General features: G+C 40.7%; 1 protein-coding gene and 1 long non-coding RNA gene across 5 annotated transcripts in view; one reads left to right on the top strand and one right to left on the bottom strand.

The window, feature by feature from the left end:
- Positions 1-7,864, top strand: part of fbxo8 (F-box protein 8) — a 47,988-nt gene extending 40,124 nt beyond the window's left edge. For 3 of the 4 annotated variants that reach the window (XM_085912966.1, XM_085912968.1, XM_085912967.1), the window contains 2 exons: positions 2,065-2,261; positions 4,083-7,864. In XM_085912966.1, the coding sequence (XP_085769092.1) occupies positions 2,065-2,261; positions 4,083-4,270 (385 nt within the window). In that variant the 3' untranslated portion in view covers positions 4,271-7,864. Of the gene's footprint in view, positions 1-2,064 lie in introns of all 4 variants that reach the window. The other variant, XM_085912969.1, reaches the window with a different exon arrangement.
- A 4,959-nt stretch (positions 7,865-12,823) lies between these two features.
- LOC147056252 (uncharacterized) lies at positions 12,824-19,984 on the bottom strand. Its single transcript, XR_015066125.1, has 3 exons — positions 19,481-19,984; positions 17,923-18,012; positions 12,824-12,982 (listed from the first exon to the last, which is right to left on the bottom strand). It is a non-coding gene; the product is annotated as an uncharacterized LOC147056252 (long non-coding RNA).
- Between the last annotated feature and the right edge of the window lie 775 nt (positions 19,985-20,759).

Below are 20,759 nucleotides of genomic sequence, written 5' to 3' on the forward strand. Positions count from 1 at the left end.
CATCGTAGTGTAGCATCATGTCGTCAGACAGGAATTTTGGCTGGTCACTGGTTGTCGCGGAGGCATGTTGAGGCATGTTAATGTATTAGGGTGTCGCCATATTGGTTGGAGACATGTCAGGGGCATGTATTTTTTACTTTACTAGGCCATCTTGGCTCTCGCCATATTGGTCTGGGGTAATATTACACTATTGTACATGCTAATGTATTTGGTGGCATTTTAGCTGTCGGCATATTGTTGGAGCTATGTTGGGGCATGTTAATGTATTTGGCTGCATTTTTTTGGCTGTATCCTCGCCCCTTATAACAATGTCTGCAAAAGAAAGCGTGACCAACATGTTTTTCACATTACTCGGCCATCTTGGCTGTCTCCATTTTGTGTTGGTGCTGATGGCCCTAGCCGTCTCCGGGGCGATGAGCTTACCTGTCATCAGACAGGTATTGAAAGTCATCATGCCTGCCTGTCTCCATTTTGCGGTGGTGGTGCTGATGGCCCTAGCCGTCTCTGGGAGATGGTCATCTGGCAGGAAGGCGCCATCTTGGCTGGCTGAGATGGCTCCATCCTGACTGACGTCATACGGCTACATCGCGGTTCGTTTATCTCGATTTCACTACATCGCGGATTTTTGAATTTTGAAAATTTGTGAAAAAAATCACATAAGTCGCTCCTGAGTATAAGTTGCCCCCCCCCACCCAAACTATGACAAAAAACGCGATTTATAGTCCGAAAATTACGGTATAAATATTCCTGTAGAAACACCAAACAACAACTAGAATTGGCAATTTCTGGAGAAATTGCATGTGAAGGCGAAGGCACTTCACACTATTGTGGGACTCGAAATAATGATTAAATGAAATAAAAATGGTAAATTAATAATGATGATTAAATAAAATAAAAATGGTAAATTAATGATGATGATGAAAATAATTATTAAAGTGATGTGTTAAAATTGAATGAATGAAAAATGAATGAATAAAAAATAATGGCCAAGTGGGATTCGAACTCGCTTGCGAACATGGCTCGTGTTGGAAGGGCCATTCTCTTCTTACTGAGCTAAACAGCGACTTAATGTTGCTGTGGTGGAATAATGCTATTAAATGAGAAATAAAAATGGTAAATGAAAACGGTTAAAACGGTAAAATGATGTTTTTAAATTAAAATTAAATGAATAAATAAATGAATGAATGAAAAATAAATAAAAAATAAATGGGTTAAATAAATGAGTTAAGGAAAGAAATCATAATAAAAGTTGTCAGATGTCAAAATTCGAACTCGCTCGGGATCATGGCTCGTGTTGAATGCGCCATTAAGAATGAATGGGGGATTTTAAGGCACAAATTTGCTAATTATGCAAAAACGGTAAATGTTATGAACAAATAAAATACTAGCAATCATGCCGTGAATTTTTGGAACGTGTGAAAGTTGGAATGGGGTGAATCGGTTAAAGCATGTGGGAGTAGTTAGGTGTCAAAAAAGTGGGAGGAATAAATTGTTTAATAATAATAAGAAGAAAAATAAAGTAGAATAACAATAGTGTGAAGGCGCCTTCACACTAATTAAAAAAATGAAATAAGTTACCCCTCAGCAACAATTGCGAGTGTCTTCGAGGCAGCGAATGTTGCGTTCACATCAGAGTTGTTTCAGGGATCATACAAGGTTGTAAATGTTCACAAAACATTGGCCAAACATCTGCGAACATTTTGGATTTTTCTTGACGCAAGAAAATTTATAACATGTTCATAGTTCCCTTGTGACAAGAAAGTACAGGCGAACCTTTGGCGAACATTTGCAACATTGAACAAAGCCTGACGTGGATGCAATATTTGCTGCATTCAAAAACACTAAATTTTTCGCCCCTTGGTGAGAATTTTTTATTTTATATTTTTGCTCAAAAACCCGAGCGTTTAAGTTTGCCACCGGCATTTGTGAACGGGAGGCTTTTGCTGTTTTGTCAGCTGATGTCGGAATAAGGTGCTTGCAACTAAATGCAGTTATCACAATTCCAATATTTCCGTAGTAAATATATGAAAACACTTGGACATTGTACCTTATGTGTATTTGCAGGCGTGATGTTTTGGACGAGCTGGTGACACTTCACAACTTCAGTAACCAGTTCCTCCCCAATGCGCTGAGGGATTTCTTCAGACACATTCATGCACCAGAGGAAAGAGGAGAGTATCTGGAAACACTCATCACCAAATTTAGCCACAGGTTTTGTACCTGTAACCCTGGTCTTGTCCGGGAGCTGGGGCTCAGTCCTGGTTAGTTTACACACACCATTAAACAACTAAAATCAATGCTTCAGCTCAGTAATTGTGTTTTTTTAGGCATATTGGTATGAATAAATAACACAATTGTGAAAAATTATGTATTAAGAAATACACTTACTGTTGAGAGTTGTTGATTACTCATTAACCTTTTTGAGATATCCATTAAATAAGCCTCTGATCATAGAAAGCATTCCATGACTACAAGCTAAAGTAACAAATCTTCAGTTTAAAAAATGTTAATGGACCATAGCCAAGAATTAACAGCATCAGCAACAAATCTTCAGTTTCAAAAATGTCAACGGACTATGTATCTACCTAATGTGCTACTGCTACTCTTACCAGAACATGCTGGAATTTCCTTTAATACTGCCTGGGTTCACTTATTTGATTAGTGGGATTAATGTAATGGTACTGGATCAAGGATTAATGGTTGGTTCTCACTGATGCCTCAATTTACTGCTGCCTATAGCCACAATTTACTTTGGGTACATTTAAAATGTATATGTAGAAGAGCAGAATTTCAGCATTCTGCAAGCAGTTCATTAATATTTTTCTTCATTACTTACCGTATGTTTCGGACTATAAATCGCGTTTTTTTTCATAGTTTGGGTGGGTGGGCGACTTGTACTCAGAAGCGACTTATATGTGAAATCATTCACAAATTTTCAAAATTCAAAAATCCTCGATGTAGCAAGGGATTACTGTAATTTGAACTGCAACTGACGTCAGCAGCACGGCGCACACGGGGCGTTGTTTACATAAACTGCAAAGGACTCGATCACAGGATTTAATGACTTGGAGTGACAGAGATTGTTTGATAAAATTGTTGTTTATAATTATATGGGCCTGTGGAATAATTTTAACATAAAGGACAAGGAATTCGATCGGTGGATTAAATGATTTGGAGTGACACAGATAGTTTGATACTATTGTTGTTTATATGATAATTATTTGATATATACTTTATCGTTATATGGGCCTGTGGAATAATTTGAACTGCACCTGACGACAAGTCTGACGTCAGCGGCGCGTCGCACACGCGGCATTGTTTACAGAAAGGACGACGAATTCGATCAATGGATTTAATGACTTGGAGTGACAGATGGTTTGAGAAACTTGTTATTTATGTTATAGTTATTTGGATAACTGTTAACGTTACCTCAGGCCCGTTCTCAGCTCTTCGTTTGTGTTTGTCACGTTAGCATACTGTATCGTTTAGCCTGTTGTTGCTGGTTCATGCCTGTTCTTGGTGTTGAATTTTGTTGAATAAATTTCCCCAAAAATGCGACGTATACTACGGTGCGACTTATATATGTTTTTTTTTCACTTTATTGTGCATTTTATGGCTGATGCTACGTATATTCCGGAGCGACTTTTAGTCCGAAAAATATGGTTGTTTATCTACACTACTTTCCCACTAATTTCTACTCATTTTAGCACTTGTTTCCATACTTCTTCCTATGAAAATAAAAGTGAATTTTTACATCGTTTAAACAACACATGTAATGATCCAAATATACAATATTAATGCCATAAAAAGCAAAGAGATGAAATTACAAAAATAGTTCCAAAAGTATGTCTTTACATACATTTTAAATCGAATTTGGGTTTGTTTTAATGTTCTTGAGTTTTACTTGACTTGTGTAGTCAGTTTTTTACTGGTGTGTTATAGCCTGCTAAATTGTCCAGCATTATGTATTAATATGAGTTTAACATTGTGAATGTAAACTTTGATATTTATGGCCATACCAACAATGTTCTCTTTGTTTTCCTATAGACAGATATTACAGTGTGCTATTATGTTCTTTGCAGATGCTGTGTATGTGCTATGCTACAGTCTCATCCTGCTCTCCATTGATCTGACCAGTCCTCATGTCAAAAACAAAATGTCAAAAAGGGAGTTCATCAGGAACACTCGTAGAGCAGCCCATAATGTCTCGGATGACTTTGTGGGCCATCTTTATGACAACATATATTTAATTGGCCATGTGGCTGCATAGCTAACGTCACCAGCTGTTTATTAGCTATTTATCACAATGCACTGAAGAATAGGAATCTGTGTTTTGGTTCCTATACAATATCTGTGGAATGTTTGAAATATTTATACAGAATTTTCAAACAAATCAAATTTACCACTGTACTGTGGGAGAGATGCTGCCACCAAAATTTACTGACATTTTTGTAATAGAGGAGGATGGTTTTAATTAAAACCATGAAGATAAGTTTATACACTGCACTGATGAAGTATTACTACTAAGTGGTGGAAGGATGAACTAGACAGCTGCCCTCGGATTGTTACTGACTGCTTCATGATCACCATATTTAACCCATATGGTGACTAACAACACTCAGGACATGTGAAAAATGACAAATATTCTCATCCCCTGATCTTAAATTGACATTTTGTACAGTACACCATGGTGTCCAGGCTGTAGCCCACCTCTCACCTAAGGTGAGCTGGGAAAGGCTCCAGCTCACTCCCGACTCTAATGATTACAAGAGGTTTATAAAATAAATGGATGGATTTTCTGCAGTTATTAGTGCAATGGCTCAATTAGAAGCTTCGTGCTGCCATGCTGTAAAGTAGTGCATAATCCTCCATGCCATAAGTATCTCAAAAATGTTACTTTCAATTACAGATTAAATAACTGAAACCAATGCCACAGAGAACGTGAGGATGTCTTTGTAGTAATGTTGGTATGTACTTTTTTATTGTTTAAATCTAGAAGAAAATTACCTCTAGAGCAAAATTACAGTAAAAACAGGATCAGTGTTAAGTTAAAATGCTTTTTAAGTACCGTATTTTTCGCACCAAAAGGCACACTGGATTATAGTGCACCCTCATTGAATTTTTTATTTTAGAAATTATTTCATATATAGGGCACACCGGAGTAAAAGGCGCATAAAATAGAAGCTATACTGACACAAACTGAGGTTGACTAGGGTTGCGGTATGCATCCACTAACCAATACCCAATGAGCCCTCTGTAAACAATCGCGTTTCTCAAACTATCTCCTATAAAATGATGAGAACTGATTAAAGTTCAATCTAACGCATTGGTACTGCTTACCATGTTACTATGTTTCCCTTCTATATTGAGCCGTAAATGTACTCGAAACATTAACAGAGCAGCCTATTTTGACATTTAATAGCCTTGTGCATACAGCAGCTATCACTATAGCATTAGCCACCTGCAAACTCCCATGAGCTTCAGCTTGCAGACTCCCATGAGCCTCAGCAAAGTGTAAACAATCACTTTTCTCAAATGATCGCCTATAAAATGATCGGAACTGACTAAAGTTTGATCGATTGATTGAACACATCGGTACTGCTAACCTATGTTTCCCTTCCATATCGATCTGTAAATTTACTCAAAACATTAACAGAGCAGCCTATTTTGACATGAAATAGCCTTGTGCGTATAGCAGCTATCACTACAGAATTTGCCACCCGCAAACTCCCATGAGCCTCAGTTCACAGACTCCCATGAGCCTCAGCAAAGTGTAAACCAGTGGTTCCCAAAGTGGGCAGTACCGCCTCCCTGGGGGCGGTGAAAAGATCTGGGGGGGCGGTGAGGAAGAAGGGGGCGGTAGGGGGGCGGCGGCAGTCTGAAGTCGAAGTCAGAAGTTCGAACGTTTGTTTGACGGTTTGTACACAACACGTGCAGCAGGACGAGTCAGTGGACGACACATCAGGGTCCGGTTACCGCACGTCGCTCTGGCCCAGTCAGATCCGACAGCATAGACTACAAAAGCAAAAGCTCAGGTTTGTAATTTCAAGCTTGTAATGTTCAGAATTTTCTAATAAAAACAGCATTCTGGTGGTCAACATCATCTTGAGTTCAAGTCAACATGAAATTGGGGACTCGCCAGAACGCGCCGTGTTGTTTGGTCGAGATGGTTAGGGTGGTGCATTCACTGATATATATTGTTACGAATGTATATGACTTTGTACCTGTGTGTGTGTGTGTGTGTGTGTGTGTGTGTGTGTGTGTGTGTGTGTGTGTGTGTGTGTGTGTGTGTGTGTGTCCGTGCGTGTGTCCGTGCGTGTGTCCGTGCGTGTGTCATTGTGTGGGTGGCGAGGGTGGCATGCCTTAGATCACGTCTGCCACCATTTTTTGTGAGTAAATGGAAGAAAATGAATACGTGAGAGGGTAAACTTGCTTTTCATACCTTCAATGTTGTCATTTTTGTCTTTAAGTAGGCCTATTTATGAAATACGATAAAATGCTGTATTTTTCATAGTTTTATTTTTTTTTGTTCCAGAATAAAGTATGGCCTTGGTACAGCAAACAAAAAAGAAGTGTCTGCAATATACTGTGGAATACCTGAAATATGGATTTGTTGCAGCACCACACAACCAACAGCAACCAAACATTTGTGTTTAACCTTTCTCTTTTCAAATTGCAGCATACCAAATATCAAGAAAGAGGTGTTTGTTTCCATATGTGTCTGTGGGGGGAGGGGGGGGCGCTAGGAATTCACTGGGGAGCCAAGGGCGCGCCAGCCTGCAAAAGTTTGGGAACCACTGGTGTAAACAATCGCGTTTCTCAAACTAGCACCTATAAAATGATCGGAACTGACAAAATTTTGATCTAACCCATTGGTACTGCTTACCTATGTTTCCCTTCCATATCGATCCGTAAATTTACTCGAAAACAGAGCAGCCTATTTTGACAGGAAATAGCCTCGTGCATATGGCAGCTATAGCATTAGCCACCCGCAAACTCCCATGAGCCTCACCTCGCAGACCACCATGAGCTTCAGCAAAGTGTAAACAATCGCGTTTCTCAAACGAGCTCCTATAATGATCGGAACTGACCAAAGTTCGATCTAACACATTGGTACTGCTTACCTATGTTTCCCTTCCATATTGATCCGTAAATTTACTCGAAACATTAACAGAGCAGCCTATTTTGAAAAGAAATAGCCTCACGGGTACAACAGCTATTCAGTGACGCCCCCTGACCGCGGTTGCCGTAATGCTGGGAAGCGATGCGACTTTGTAATTTACTAGTCGTACTAAAACGTACTGAAACAATTTGGCAGAGCACTGTGTACAACCAGTATGGATCAACAAATGTATCAATTGATCCATATATAAGGCGCACCGGACTATAAGGTGCACAGTCGGCTTTTGAGAAAATTATACCTTATAGTCCAGAAAGTACGGTACCATATTTTTCGGACCATAAGTCGCGTTTTTTTTTCATAGTTTGGGTGGGGGGGGTGACATATTCAGTGATATGTGAATTTTTTCACAAATTAAAAAATCTGCAATGTAGTGAAACCACGACAATCGAACCGCGATGTAGCAAGGGATTACTGTAATTTGAACTGCAAGTGGCGTCAGCGGCGCTGCGGTTGTTTACACAAAGGACAAAGGATTCAATCACAAGATGACGAAGATGACGAAGGGCCCCACGTTTGAAGAATTTAATGATTTGAAGTGACACAAGTTTTGAAAAATTTATGTTATAGTTATTTGATATATTTTATTTCCTGTAGCAACTTGTATATGTTCTTATCGTTACAGTTTAGTAGTTGTTGGCTCGTTGAACTCTTGTTTTGTTAAATAAAGAGCCGTTTACCAAACCCACGTCTTTCCTGGTACTTTGTTAACGCTACAATATAGTTATATACCAGATCTGTGTGGCGCGCGCGCAGCGTTGTTGACAAAGGACGAGGAATTAGATCGATATATATCGTTATATGGGTCTATGGAATAATTAGAAATGCAACTCACGACGAGTCCAACGTCAGCGGCGCACACGCGGGGCATTGTTTACATAAAGGACAATCGATGGATTTAATGAATTGGAGTGACACATATGGTTTGATGAACATGTTATGTCATCGTTATTTGAATAACTGAATGTTTCGTCAGCCCCGTTCTCAGCTCCTCGTTTGTGTACATGTCACGTTAGCATACTGTATGTATATATATATATATATATATATATATATATATATATATATATATATATATATATATATATATATATATATATATAATATGTATACTATATTGTTGCTGGTTCATGTCTGTTCTTGGTGTTGGATTTTGACAAATAAATTTGCCCCAAAAGTACGACTTATACTCCAGTGCGACATGTATATGTTTTTTTTTTTCACTTTATTGTTCATTTTATGGCTGGTGCGACTTATACTCCGAAAAATACAGTATATACTTTGGTAGATGCTAAAGCAAAACCTCACAAATCAAAACTGAGGACCAGACTTAAGAAATGTCTATACTCGTGTATGTATTTGAATTTTTAATTGTTAATGAATTTGTCAATAACAAGATTATACCGTCTACTAATTTAAAACTATTAGCAATATATATTTCATTGCATCAATAATGTTACCTTTACAATTGATCTTACACTATATTTTTGAGAAGTAATTATTTAACATTTACATTAAAGGTAGCCATGTAGCTATGCCTCCCTTCCGTTTTGCCCCCTCCTCAAGTCACTGAAGTCAGTACCATCTTGGTTTCATTAAAAATCAAGGCTTACTTGCAATTACATTCATTTTGTTGACAATCCAATAAAGACAAAATCTTAATGAAGTATAGCTTTTTGAAATTATGAAAGCCATTAATGTGTTTTTTTTTTGTTTAGAATGCTTTGTAACTGACATTGTATCACACAAATATGTAACTAGTTATTAAATCCTCTGCTAACATGTTTGTAGTTTCTGTACTTTTATAACTTAGCTAAGATATGTAGCCTATGAACATTTTGTTTAGAATGTAGAATTTTGTCGAATGTTTTGAAACTTCAATGTCTGGTAGATAATATACTTGATGTAACTGATCTAGGTATAAATGAAACAAAAATACAGGGGTGGGCCTTAATCTTTGCACCTTGGTTCTGCTGTAAATAATTTCTCAGTAATACTGTTCAACCTTGTGTACCCCATTTGTAGGCCTGTATTTACAAACGTGTGTGTGCATTGTATGTGTGCATGGGTTCTAGATGAAGCAGCCCAAAACTAAATCCTGTCCAGACACAATATGACCTCTGACATTCGACCTCTGCGTGCATGTGCATGAGCGTGTGAGAGTGAGAGCAAAAGGGCAATATGTGGTTTTATGCACAACAAATGAGAAGAGCGTTGAGGGCAAGGCTACATTACCTAACATCACACAAATACACCTTTCCCTTCAGTTTATTTTGTTCATTTTAAAAATTAAGCTTGGTATCTTTAGCTTTCCTCAGTGACTATGTCTTTGATCATCTTCACATATATGATATACAGTAAAACACAATCTGGGCTGTTGATAATTTTAGTAAATTTAAATACTGTTTGTCTCAGTATACACAATCAGTAAAATGGCATAGGGTATCAAATTATAGTCCTCATACCAGGAAAAAAAGACACTTAGAAAAGATAGTGAAATTACTCAGTTATGACTACTAATGTCACCTGGTGCATTCTGAATTAATATGTTTTGTACTATATCTCAGAAGTAACATGAGCAATTAGCACTGTTTGTGCTTTTACTTCTGATGATAATGATGTTGATCCAATTACACTGATACTGATGATGACGAAGGGCCTGATGTTTATTTGGCCAACCCACAGCGGTGAACTCAGGTCGTCGTCTGGTAGCGTCTCCGTCTGGAGAGGCACACTTAAGCCTGAAAGAGATGATGGATGGCCTACTGAGCTCAAAGCCTCTGCACTTCATCAGGATGGGCTGACACGGAGGCAAAAGCGCACATGTATACACACACGCACACACAATTAATGCCAACACACACACCCACACACACAATTAAGGCTGGTTTATATACTAAGTCCAGCCTTTAAATACTACTCTACCAGGACTTGGACTGACACTCCTGCTACTGTATCTACAGTTACATTAATTTATTGTGCAGTTTTTTTTTTTTATGATTTTTAAAAAATAGATTGAATTGGTATTTTGTTGTCTTCAATCCACTTTATAAGTGTTTTAAAACGAAACAAGTTTTTTTTTTATCGTACTTACTATATAATTGAGCTATTTTTAACGTATTCATTAATTTTTGTCCCTCACTCCCACACATACAATAAACCAAAGATTAATGCAATAAGCAAAACAATAAGCAATGCAATTGAAAAGGGAGGACAGAACAAAAATAGTATTTCCTTGAAGTACAAATTTATTTTGTTCTCTGACCAAAATTGTAACCTAAACCACTTATTTCTCAAATCATCTGTCCCCGTTGAAGTGAAGTGAAATGCCATTATTATTTTTGAGTCTCCCAAAAACCCGATCATATTTTTAATCAGGCCTCTATATTATTTTACATTAAAAAACATATCAATGACATAATTATTAGAATTTAAAGGGATTAAACAGTTGGGGTTTGCTTTAGTTCAATCGACATTGTACTCCGTGAGTTGTCACCTTATCGTGGTGGAGGGGTTTGCGTGCCCCTATGATCCTGGGAGCCATGTTGTCTGGGGCTTCATGTCCCTGGTAGGGTCACCCATGGCAAAAGGGTCCTAGGTGAGGGGCCAGACAAAGCACGGCTCACCAAAGCACCTTATGATGAGAAACAAAAATGGACTCAGTTTTCCCTCGCCCGGACGCGAATCACCGGGGCCCCTCTCTGGAGCCAGGCCTGGAGGTGGGGCTCGAAGACGAGCGCCTGGTGGCCGGGCCTTCGCCCATTGGGTCCAGCCGGGCATAGCCCGAAAAGAAAACGTGGGTCCCCCTTCCCATGGGCTCACCACCTGTAGGAGGGGCCAAATGGGTCGGGTGCAAAGTGAGCTGGGCAGCGGCCAAAGGCGGGGACCTTGGCGGTCCGATCCCCGGCTGCAGAGGCTGGCTCTAGGGACATGGAATGTCACCTCTCTGGCTGGAAAGGAGCCCGAGCTGGTGTGTGAGGCAGAAAGGTTCCGACTAGACATGCCTAGACTTGCCTCCAAACATAGTTTGGGCTCTGGTACAAGCCCTCTCGAGAGGGGCTGGACTCTCTTCCACTCTGGAGTTGCCCATGGTGAGAGGCGTCGAGCAGGGAGTTGGCATACTTATTGCCCCCCGGCTGGGCGCCTGCACATTGGGGTTCACCCCGGTGAGCAAGAGGGTAGCCTGCCTTCGGGTGGGGGGACGGGTCCTGACTGTTGTTTGTGTCTATGCACCGAACGGCAGCTCAGAACACCCACCCTTTTTGGAGTCCCTGGAGGAAGTGCTGGAGAGCGTTCCTTCTGGGGACTCCATCGTCCTACTGGGTGACTTCAATGCTCACATGAGCAATGACAGTGAAACCTGGAAGGGCGTGATTGGGAGGAACGGCCCCCCGAGCGGTGTTCTATTGTTGGACTTCTGTGCTCGACACGGATTTTCTATAATGAACACCATGTTCAAGCATAAGGGTGTCCATGTGTGCACTTGGCACCAGGACACCCTAGGCCCCAGTTCGTTGATCGACTTTGTAGTCGTGTCATCGGATTTGCGGCCGCATGTTTTGGACACTCCGGTGAAGAGAGGGGCGGAGCTGTCAACTGATCACCACCTGGTGGTGGGTTGGCTCCGATGGTGGGGGAAGTGTTGACCGTGCACTGCTTCCCCCTCCTGAGACGCCGGATGGTGGACCAGAATTTCCTCGAAGCCGTCCGGAAGTCATTCTCCATGGCGTCGCCAAACTCCTCTCACGCCCGGGTTTTCTCCTCAGCAACCGCCGAAGCCGCGTTCCGCTTGGCCATCCGGTACCCGTCAGCTGCCTCCGGAGTCCCGCAGGCCAAAACGGCCCGATAGGACTCCCCCTTCAGCTTGAGGGCATCCCTTACCGCCGGTGTCCACCAGCGGGTTCGGGGATTGCCGCCACGACAGGCACCAACAACCTTACGGCCACAGCTCCGGTCGGCTGCCTCAACGATGGAGGCGCGGAACATGGTCCACTCAGACTCAATGTCCCCCGCCTCCCCCGGGACGTGGGAAAAGCTCTGCCGGAGGTGGGAGTTGAAGCTCTTCCTGACAGGGGATTCTGCCAGACATTCCCAGCCGACCCTCACAGAGCGTTTGGGTCTGCCAGGTTGGACCGGCGTCTTTCCCCACCATCGGAGCCAACCCACCACCAGGTGGTGATCAGTTGACAGCTCCGCCCCTCTCTTCACCCGAGTGTCCAAAACATGCGGCCGCAAATCCAATGACACGACTACAAAGTCGATCAACGAACTGCGGCCTAGGGTGTCCTGGTGCCAAGTGCACACATTATGCTTGAACAGGGTGTTCATTGTAGAAAATCCGTTTCGAGCACAGAAGTCCAATAATAGAACACCGCTCGGGTTCAGATCGGGGACACAGACTGATACATTTTTTAAATTGAAACCAATAAACCAGATGAATATTATTTGTCTAGAATGCCAATCACACACCAAAACTTATTATAATATTTTGGTATAAACCACAGCAAATTTATATGAAAAAAATGTATCTATGATATTCACATTTTAAATAAGAGAAAGAGTATTATTTTTCTATAGTGCATGTAATATGAAAAAAGTATTATTCTACATATTGCTTGACACCGGTCAGAGCAAATATTTTTTTTTACAAATTTTTTATTCTATTGCAGTTACTATACTCACGATTACATTAAGTGCCACATCTCAGCAACGGACATAGGATATGAGGAAATGATAAATATTTGTTTATTAATTTCCTCCATTACACTGCATGGCCACCTCACCCTGGCTGAAAAACCCACACTGTAAAAACAGACAAAAAAGTGTTGTTAGTCAAAATAAAGGTTTAGCAATTTCCATTTACCGTAGTTTTTGGACTATAAGTCGCATTTCTTTTCATAGTTTGGGTGGAGGGGCAATTTATACAGAGGAGCGACTTATATGTGATTTCTTTCACAAATTTTTACAATTCAAAAATAATTAAGTGAAACCGCGATAAACGAACTGCAATGCAGCAAGGGGTTACTGTAATTAGAATTTCAAGTGACGTCAGCGGCGCGGCAGCTGTTTATATAAAGGACAAAGATTTAATCACGGGATGAAGAAGATGACGAAGGGCCCCACGTACTACCCGCATCATTAGCGGCTTTGTTTATAAGTGACAAGGAGGACGAAGTGTTTGAAGGATTTAATGATTTGGAGTGACACAGAAGGTTTGAAAAACTATTATGGCTTTTACGCACGCCTGGTCCTACTCTACGGAGCTCTCTTTCACCTTCGTGGATGGAAGTCGGGGGCAGGCGCTCGGCCGGGTAGCTGTCCGGGGACGGTGGATGGAGCTCGCACTTGGCTTATACGCACGCCCGCTCCTATTCTATGGAGCTCTCTTCCACCTCTGTTGCTGGAAGTTCAGTAGTTGTTGGCTCGTTGAACTCTTGTTAAATAAAGAGCCGTTTACCAAACCCACGTCTTTCCTGGTACTTTGTTAACGCTACAATATGGTTATATACCAGATCTGTGTGGCGCGCGCGCAGCGTTGTTGACAAAGGACGAGGAATTAGATCGATGGATTTCATGATTAGGAGTGACACAGATGGTTTGATAATATTATTGTTGTTTGAAATATACTTTATATATCGGGTCTGTGGAATAATTAGAAATGCAACTTACGAGTCCGATGTCAGCGGCGCATATGCGGCGCATACGCGGCATTGTTTACATAAAGGACGATCGATGCATTTAATGAATTGGAGTAACACAGATGGTTTGATAAACATGTTATTTATGTAATACCTACTTTAATAACTCTGAATGTTACGTCAGGCCCGTTCTCAGCTCCTCGTTTGTGTATATGTCACGTTAGCATACCGTATCGTTTAGCCTGTTGTTGCTGGTTCATGTCTGTTCTTGGTGTTGGATTTTGACAAATGAATTTGCCCCAAAAGTGCGACTTGTACTCCGATGCGACATACATGTTTTTTTTTCCACTTTATTGAGCATTTTATGGCTGGTGCGATTTATACTCCAGAGCGATTTATAGTTTGAAGATTACGGTAATTTATACACTGGTCAAAAAAATTAATCGAACACTTTGAAAACACATCAGATTTCAATGGTGAAAAAAAAGGTGGATATCTATACTGATATGAATGTCTTAGGAACAAAAGGATACCACATCTTTTGATGGAAATAAAGGTTTTCAGCCTACAGAGGGCTCAGTATATAGACACCCCAAAAATCTAAGTGAAAAAATTATGTGGCAGGCTCGTCCATTTTGCCTAAATTCAATGTCTGCAATTCAAAACTCTTTTCAATATCTTATGTAGCTCCCACATGCTTGTATGCATGCTTGACAACGTCGCGGCATGGTCCTAATGAGACAACAGATGGTGTCTTGTGGGATGTCCTCCAAGATCTGTCTAAGGGCATCAGTGAGCTCCTGCAAAGTCTAACGAGCAACCTGCCGGCGTCTGATGGACCGAAACATTATGTCCCAAAGGTGTTCTATCGAGTTTAGATCAGGTGATTGTGAGGGCCATTCAATTGTGTCAATTCCTTCATCCTCCAGATACTGTCTGCATACTCTTGCCACATGAGGCCGGGAATGTCGTGGATCAGGAGGAACCCAGGACCTACTGCACCAGCGTAGGGTCTGACCATGGGTGCAAGGATTTCATGCCGATACCTAATGGCAGTCAGACTGCCGTTCTCTAGCTTGTAGAGGTCTGTTCGTCCCTCCATGGAACTGCCTCCCTAGACCATCACTGACCCACCACCGAACCGGTCATGCTGAATGATGTTGCAGGCAGCATAACGGTCTCCTTGGCTTCTCCAGACCCTTTCACGTCTACCACAGGTGCTCAGGGTAAACCTGCTCTCATCTGTGAAAAGCACAGGGCGCCAGTGGCAGACTTGCCAATTCTGGTGTTCTATGGCAAATGCCAATCGATCTCCACGGTGCTGAGTAGTGAGCATAGGGCACACTACAGGACGTCGTGCCCTGAGGCACTGTTTCTGACTGTTTGGGCAAAAATATTCCCACCAGTAGCCTGCTGAAGGTCATTCTGTAGGGCTCGGGCAGTGCTCAACCTGTTCCTCCTTGCACAAAGCAGCGGATATTGGTCCTGCTGATGGGATGAGGACCGTCTACGGCCCTGTGCAGCTCTCCTAGAGTAACTGCCTATCTCCTGGAATCTCCTCCATGCTCTGCTGTGGAATATTTTGAAGCGGCGCGCACCTGGCCGGCATTGTTGACATAAAGGACGATCGGTGGATTTAATGATTTGGAGTGACGCAGAGGGTTTGATAATGTTAATGCTTATATAATAGTTATTTGATATATAATTTATATATCGTTATATGGGCCTGTGGAATATTTAGAAGTGCAACCGCTGTCAGCGGCGCGCACTCGGCCGGCATTGTTTACATAAAGGACAATCGATGGATTTAATGAATTGGAGTGACACAGATGATTTTATAAACGTGTTATGTCATAGTTATTAGAAAAATAGAATTTTACGTCAGGTCTGTTCTCAGCTCTTCATTTGTGTTTATGTCACGTTAGCATACCTATCGTTTAGCCTGTTGTTGCTCATTCATGTCTGTTCTTGGTGTTGGATTTTGTCGAATAAATTTCCCCCAAAATGCAATTTATACTCCGGAGTGACTTATAAAAAAAATTTTTTCACGTTATTGTGCATTTTATAGCTAATGCGACCTATATTCAGGAGCGACCTTTAGTTAGAAAAATACGGTATATTTAAAGTATATTTAACTCCAGCTATTGATCAGTACATGACAAAAGACTAAAAAAAAGTTACAAACATCAATTTTATGTTGTTCTTTCTGTCTTTCATGTTGAGCAAACAGCGTAAAAAGACACGCATCAAATGTGAAGGCATGTTTAATACTTTAAAGTAGAGCGTACTACCTGTAACGGCAGACTTTCATGCTCCCAGCGCTTCAAAGCCTCATAAATGCACAACGCTTTTAACTATAATGTTGTTAATGTACATAAGTAGAAGATAGCATAAAGACTATGTCTGGCTTGTTAGATTCCTCTCCATGCTGAGTTGAAGATCCGACGTTGGGACATTAAAATTATGACAGAAGTAAAAATTCAAAGATTTCTAAACACATCATTGGTAGTAGCACAACATGCGCTATGCAGGCTCCATGCCCATCCCAATAGAAGAGGATCATTAGTTTTCTGATTTACCAGAAATTTTTGTAGCCTTACGTAACGATAGTGGAGGTGGTGGATGGTAGTCTTTATAAAACTGTAAGGGACATGTCGCCCCCCTCCCCTTTGCCATCTGCGGCCATGTGTTGTAGTATGTGTCAACATGTGCTGCTCTACTGTTCATGTTCAAATATCTGTTGCTTACCTATGCCGATGGTAAAATCCCCCTACTGAAGAAGAGCAGTTTGTACCCCAATCATAATTAATAATTACTGACCAGTATCCAACTTACCGTTTTAAAGTGAGACTTTTGAAAAAAAATTTGTAAACTCTCCGATTAAATTAGCTTGTTCATAAAGTATGATGCACGGTTATCTGTGACAACTCACTTACTGTACTCAGTGAAAAATAGCATGCTCAGTAAAATATCATCCTCAGCAGGTTTATCATCATGTTATCTAAATTAAGAGTGAGTCCACAACTTAGCGTTTGAAGTTTTTAGACACAGTAATTACTTGGTGACTGGCATCAGTTAACGGCTTCTGCACTTTGTTAAATGCTACATGATCAAAGAGTGAGGAGTTGTTTTAGTCTTGTTATGCTTAACAAAATGGGAACTAAAGAATTGCTTGTACAGTTAATAGAGGTTTAATAATAGCATCAGTTTGACTATGGAAGGATTTTTTTCTTGCCCGTTTTTTAATGCACCTTCAAAAATGTTGCATTGAAAACAACCCAATTTCGGTTAAAAATTGGACCGACCCAGGATGTCAAATTGACCCACCTTGCTGGGTTGTTTTGCACAAAACAAACAATTTTGCACATAATTATCCAACAAATTGGGTTAGTCTTTTGCAAAACAACCCCAAGTTTGGTCAAATACTTTCAGTTGTTAAACCAGCAGTTTTAAGGGGCTGCGGTTCTTTTTTTTTTCCTTCTATTATGAACAAACCTGCAGAAGGGATTCTGTTATTACACCTTTCATTGTATTATTGCTCGTTGTTTCTGATATCTTCAAAAGAAATGACCATATTTGGCACACATGCTTTTCATGGATAATGGCATTCCTTTTCTGCCAAATGCATTCAAGACATCACAACTGATGTGTCAAATGCCCCTTGAGAGTTCACCGCCTGATTGTCATCTGTAAAGCAGTCTCTACAGGAAAAAAAAAACTGTTGCCATGAGCAATCATGACAGCTTTTGAAATGTCTCAACTTACGACTTCTATGATAGAAAAGAATAGTCTGGAGTGGATCTCCCAGAAAAGTGTGTCTCTAGTGGAAACAATCATCTTATCCTGCTTTGTGTTCCCTCTAACCCAGAGCTCATGCAGTAAGTGCAGCTTAAGTAGTCGCAACTGTATTTTTGGAGGTTTTGTGCACTTAAATTCTTTATAATCTATGAAATGTTAAAATTTTATTGAGTTTTGGGTAACGTTTAACCTCTTTAAATTATTTGTCACTTTTATAAGATGAAACATATATGTCGTTTAATTTTTTTCTTATCTGTCTCGTCGCCTGTAACATATTTTTCCATTCCCATAATGCTCAGTTCTCACCTCATTCAATTTCCTCCTTCTTTCCTGTCTGTGATGAAAATGCAAGCTCTCCACTCTTGGCTGTCTGAAGCTGCTCTCACTGCAGTAAATCTGCTCGCGGATGAACACAGGACAGACAGAGAAAAAAAGTAATCTAACAATGTTTTGTCTTTGCACTTCTTTTAAACTAATAAATCATGAATGACAATGCCTGCACTTATGTGGTGTGGCTCTGCCATCTGGCGCTGTGTGTTGCACAACATCTGACATGCGTTGAGACACAGAAGCCAGAGCACAAAGCTCTGCATTACTGATTATACAATGAAATTCCCCACCTCATAGGAGTTCACAATTCACAAATTCACCTATTTGTGGTTTTTCTGTGGAACCTGATGTAACAAATGAAAGGGAAATTGGTTCTTTATGTAGGTGTGTCATCAGCTAGAGCCTGTGTATAATTTGTTGCCTGATTTTCCGCCAGTTAGTGGCCAGACATGGGGGGGAGAAAAATGCAAACTACACTCTCATTTCCTGGTCTACACAACTCATTTTGTGATGCAAAGCGAAGTGTGGTTGAGTCCGCTGCTCATGTGTGAATAAGAAAACCCGCTACTGGGCTAGTGTTATCTTTTTTTTTTCTTTTTTTTTTTTTGCGCGTGAGTACACGACGAGCATTTTTGATATCCCAGCATTGATGTGGATTTTTGGCCCGTCTTTTTCTCCTCACTCTACCAACCCAAACTCTTCAGGCATCTTGGGCACTGAAGAGGGTGCCCAAGATGCCTGAAGAGGTTGCCAAAATCATGGTTAATGAAAAAGAAGTAATTGTCAGACTTTGCTCAATCCCATTTCTCTCCTTTCTTCTCTTCCTTTAGCCCCTTGTTTGGTGAGCAAAAATGAAGGGTTAAACATTTTTTACCCCACTTGTTCTATGAACCCTTGCCTCTTGCTGACTGTCATATTGTCATTATGACAGCTATTTACACTTCCAAGATGCTGTCTTGTGGCAAATGAATCTCACTCTTCATCACTTTTGAATTTCAATTTGTTGGGAAGTTAACAAGAAAATGCCGGATCTAAAGGTGAGCATTTTGAAGTTGTTTATTATAAACATTTCCTACCAGCTAATAAGGTGCATACATTGGTGCATGATTTAATTTGATCTACTCCAGAAAAAACTTTTTTTTTTTCAATAGAAGCAATACATTTTGACAAACTGACATTTATTGCCTAATGTGAGCCAAAAAAATAAGACCAACAATAACCACCATATAGCACATAACTATTTGGAAACTGAATATATCTCTAATAGACAAGGACATTATTTTTTTACATATAATAATAAACAGGAAATGTCTGAAACGTTCATATGACTACACTTTGTCTACCATTTGTCCTTTAATAACTGTGAAGCTGTAAAGCAAGACACAAGGGATGGAACGAACCCGCATTCTCTGCACTGTGAGACAGATGTGCTAACAAGTCGACCACTGTGTGACCCAAATTTCAGGTTCAGAGTTTGGCTTTAGCCAGGGGTGTTTCTCCAGCAGGTAAAAAAGCTTGAGCATGTGCATCTTACCTGCTGGTTGAATAGAAGCACCTCGAGATGAAGCCAAACCGTCGCAGGGTTTTTACTTTCTGAATCTGGATTTCCTGTCTCCGCGCACACGTATGCAAGTGCAGTGAACGGGGCATCAAATATCGCTAGCTGAACCCCTTGAGCCGGTGCAGGTACGAGTATTGCCTTGCTCAAGAGCTCCTGAGCCATGACGCAAACGAGCATTTCTCTGAATGAGACTTGAGCCCTTAGCCACTGTGCTCGCTCTTAATGATTTTAGGACCGTTTGGAGAGGCCCAACTCCTAGATTGCTACTACGTTCTTTTTTTTTTTTTAATTGTCCGGTGACTTGCAAAGAACAAAATGGGGAATGACCGCCACAGCAAACATCTAACTGCAGAATATATAAAATGGGAGAATAAAAACATTAACCCCTTTTTCTTGTGCAGACTATAATCACACCCACACACTCGTTCACACGAATGCGTGCGTTAGCACACTCTTCCACGTGCATGTCTACCTAATGCTCTGATGTTACTATAGCCATTAACATTAGTGTTGGCTCCTGAGTGAACGATTCGTTCAAAACAATGAATCATTTCAGTGAACGAGAGTGAACGAATCACTTCCGGAAGTGATTCGTTCTTTTTTCAGGTCACATGACTTCAACCAGTAGGTATCACTAATGCGCATTGAAGCTGATGCCACCTCGCCGTAAAACAAAACGAACAAGAAAATGACGTAACTTCCCGTTCACGAACGAGTCGTGGATTGCATTTCCCGTTCACCAACGAACGAATCAGTGAGTGAACGAATCAGTGAGTGAACGAATCAGTGAGTGAACGAATTAGTGAGTGAACGAATCAGTGAGTGAACGAATCAGTGAGTGAACGAATTAGTGAGTGAACGAATCAGTGAGTGAACGAATCAGTGAGTGATTTGCATTTCCGGTTCATCGCCCGTTCGCGAACGAGTCAATGGGTGAACTGCCTTTCCGTGCATCAACGAATCAGTCGGTGAGCGAGTTGCGTCTCCTAGCGTGAACTATGCAAACCAGAATGTAGATTTACGATATGCCTAAGTATTGTTATCCGATATATCGACTGCAGTTTCACATTAGATTGCTGGTTTTAGGGCTATACAAATAAACTTGACTTGACTTGGTTTGAGATGTACTTTTATTATTATTACGATTATTACTATTACTATTATTATTATTATTATTATTAAACATTTATGTTATAACTTGTCTGGTGTTTTATTCCTTGTTTTTATATTCGCCAGTCAAAACATAAAAATC

This window comes from Syngnathus leptorhynchus, chromosome 5 (assembly GCF_054491065.1).
Source record: "Syngnathus leptorhynchus isolate UIUO chromosome 5, UIUO_Slep, whole genome shotgun sequence".
Classification (NCBI taxonomy): Eukaryota; Metazoa; Chordata; class Actinopteri; order Syngnathiformes; family Syngnathidae; genus Syngnathus; species Syngnathus leptorhynchus.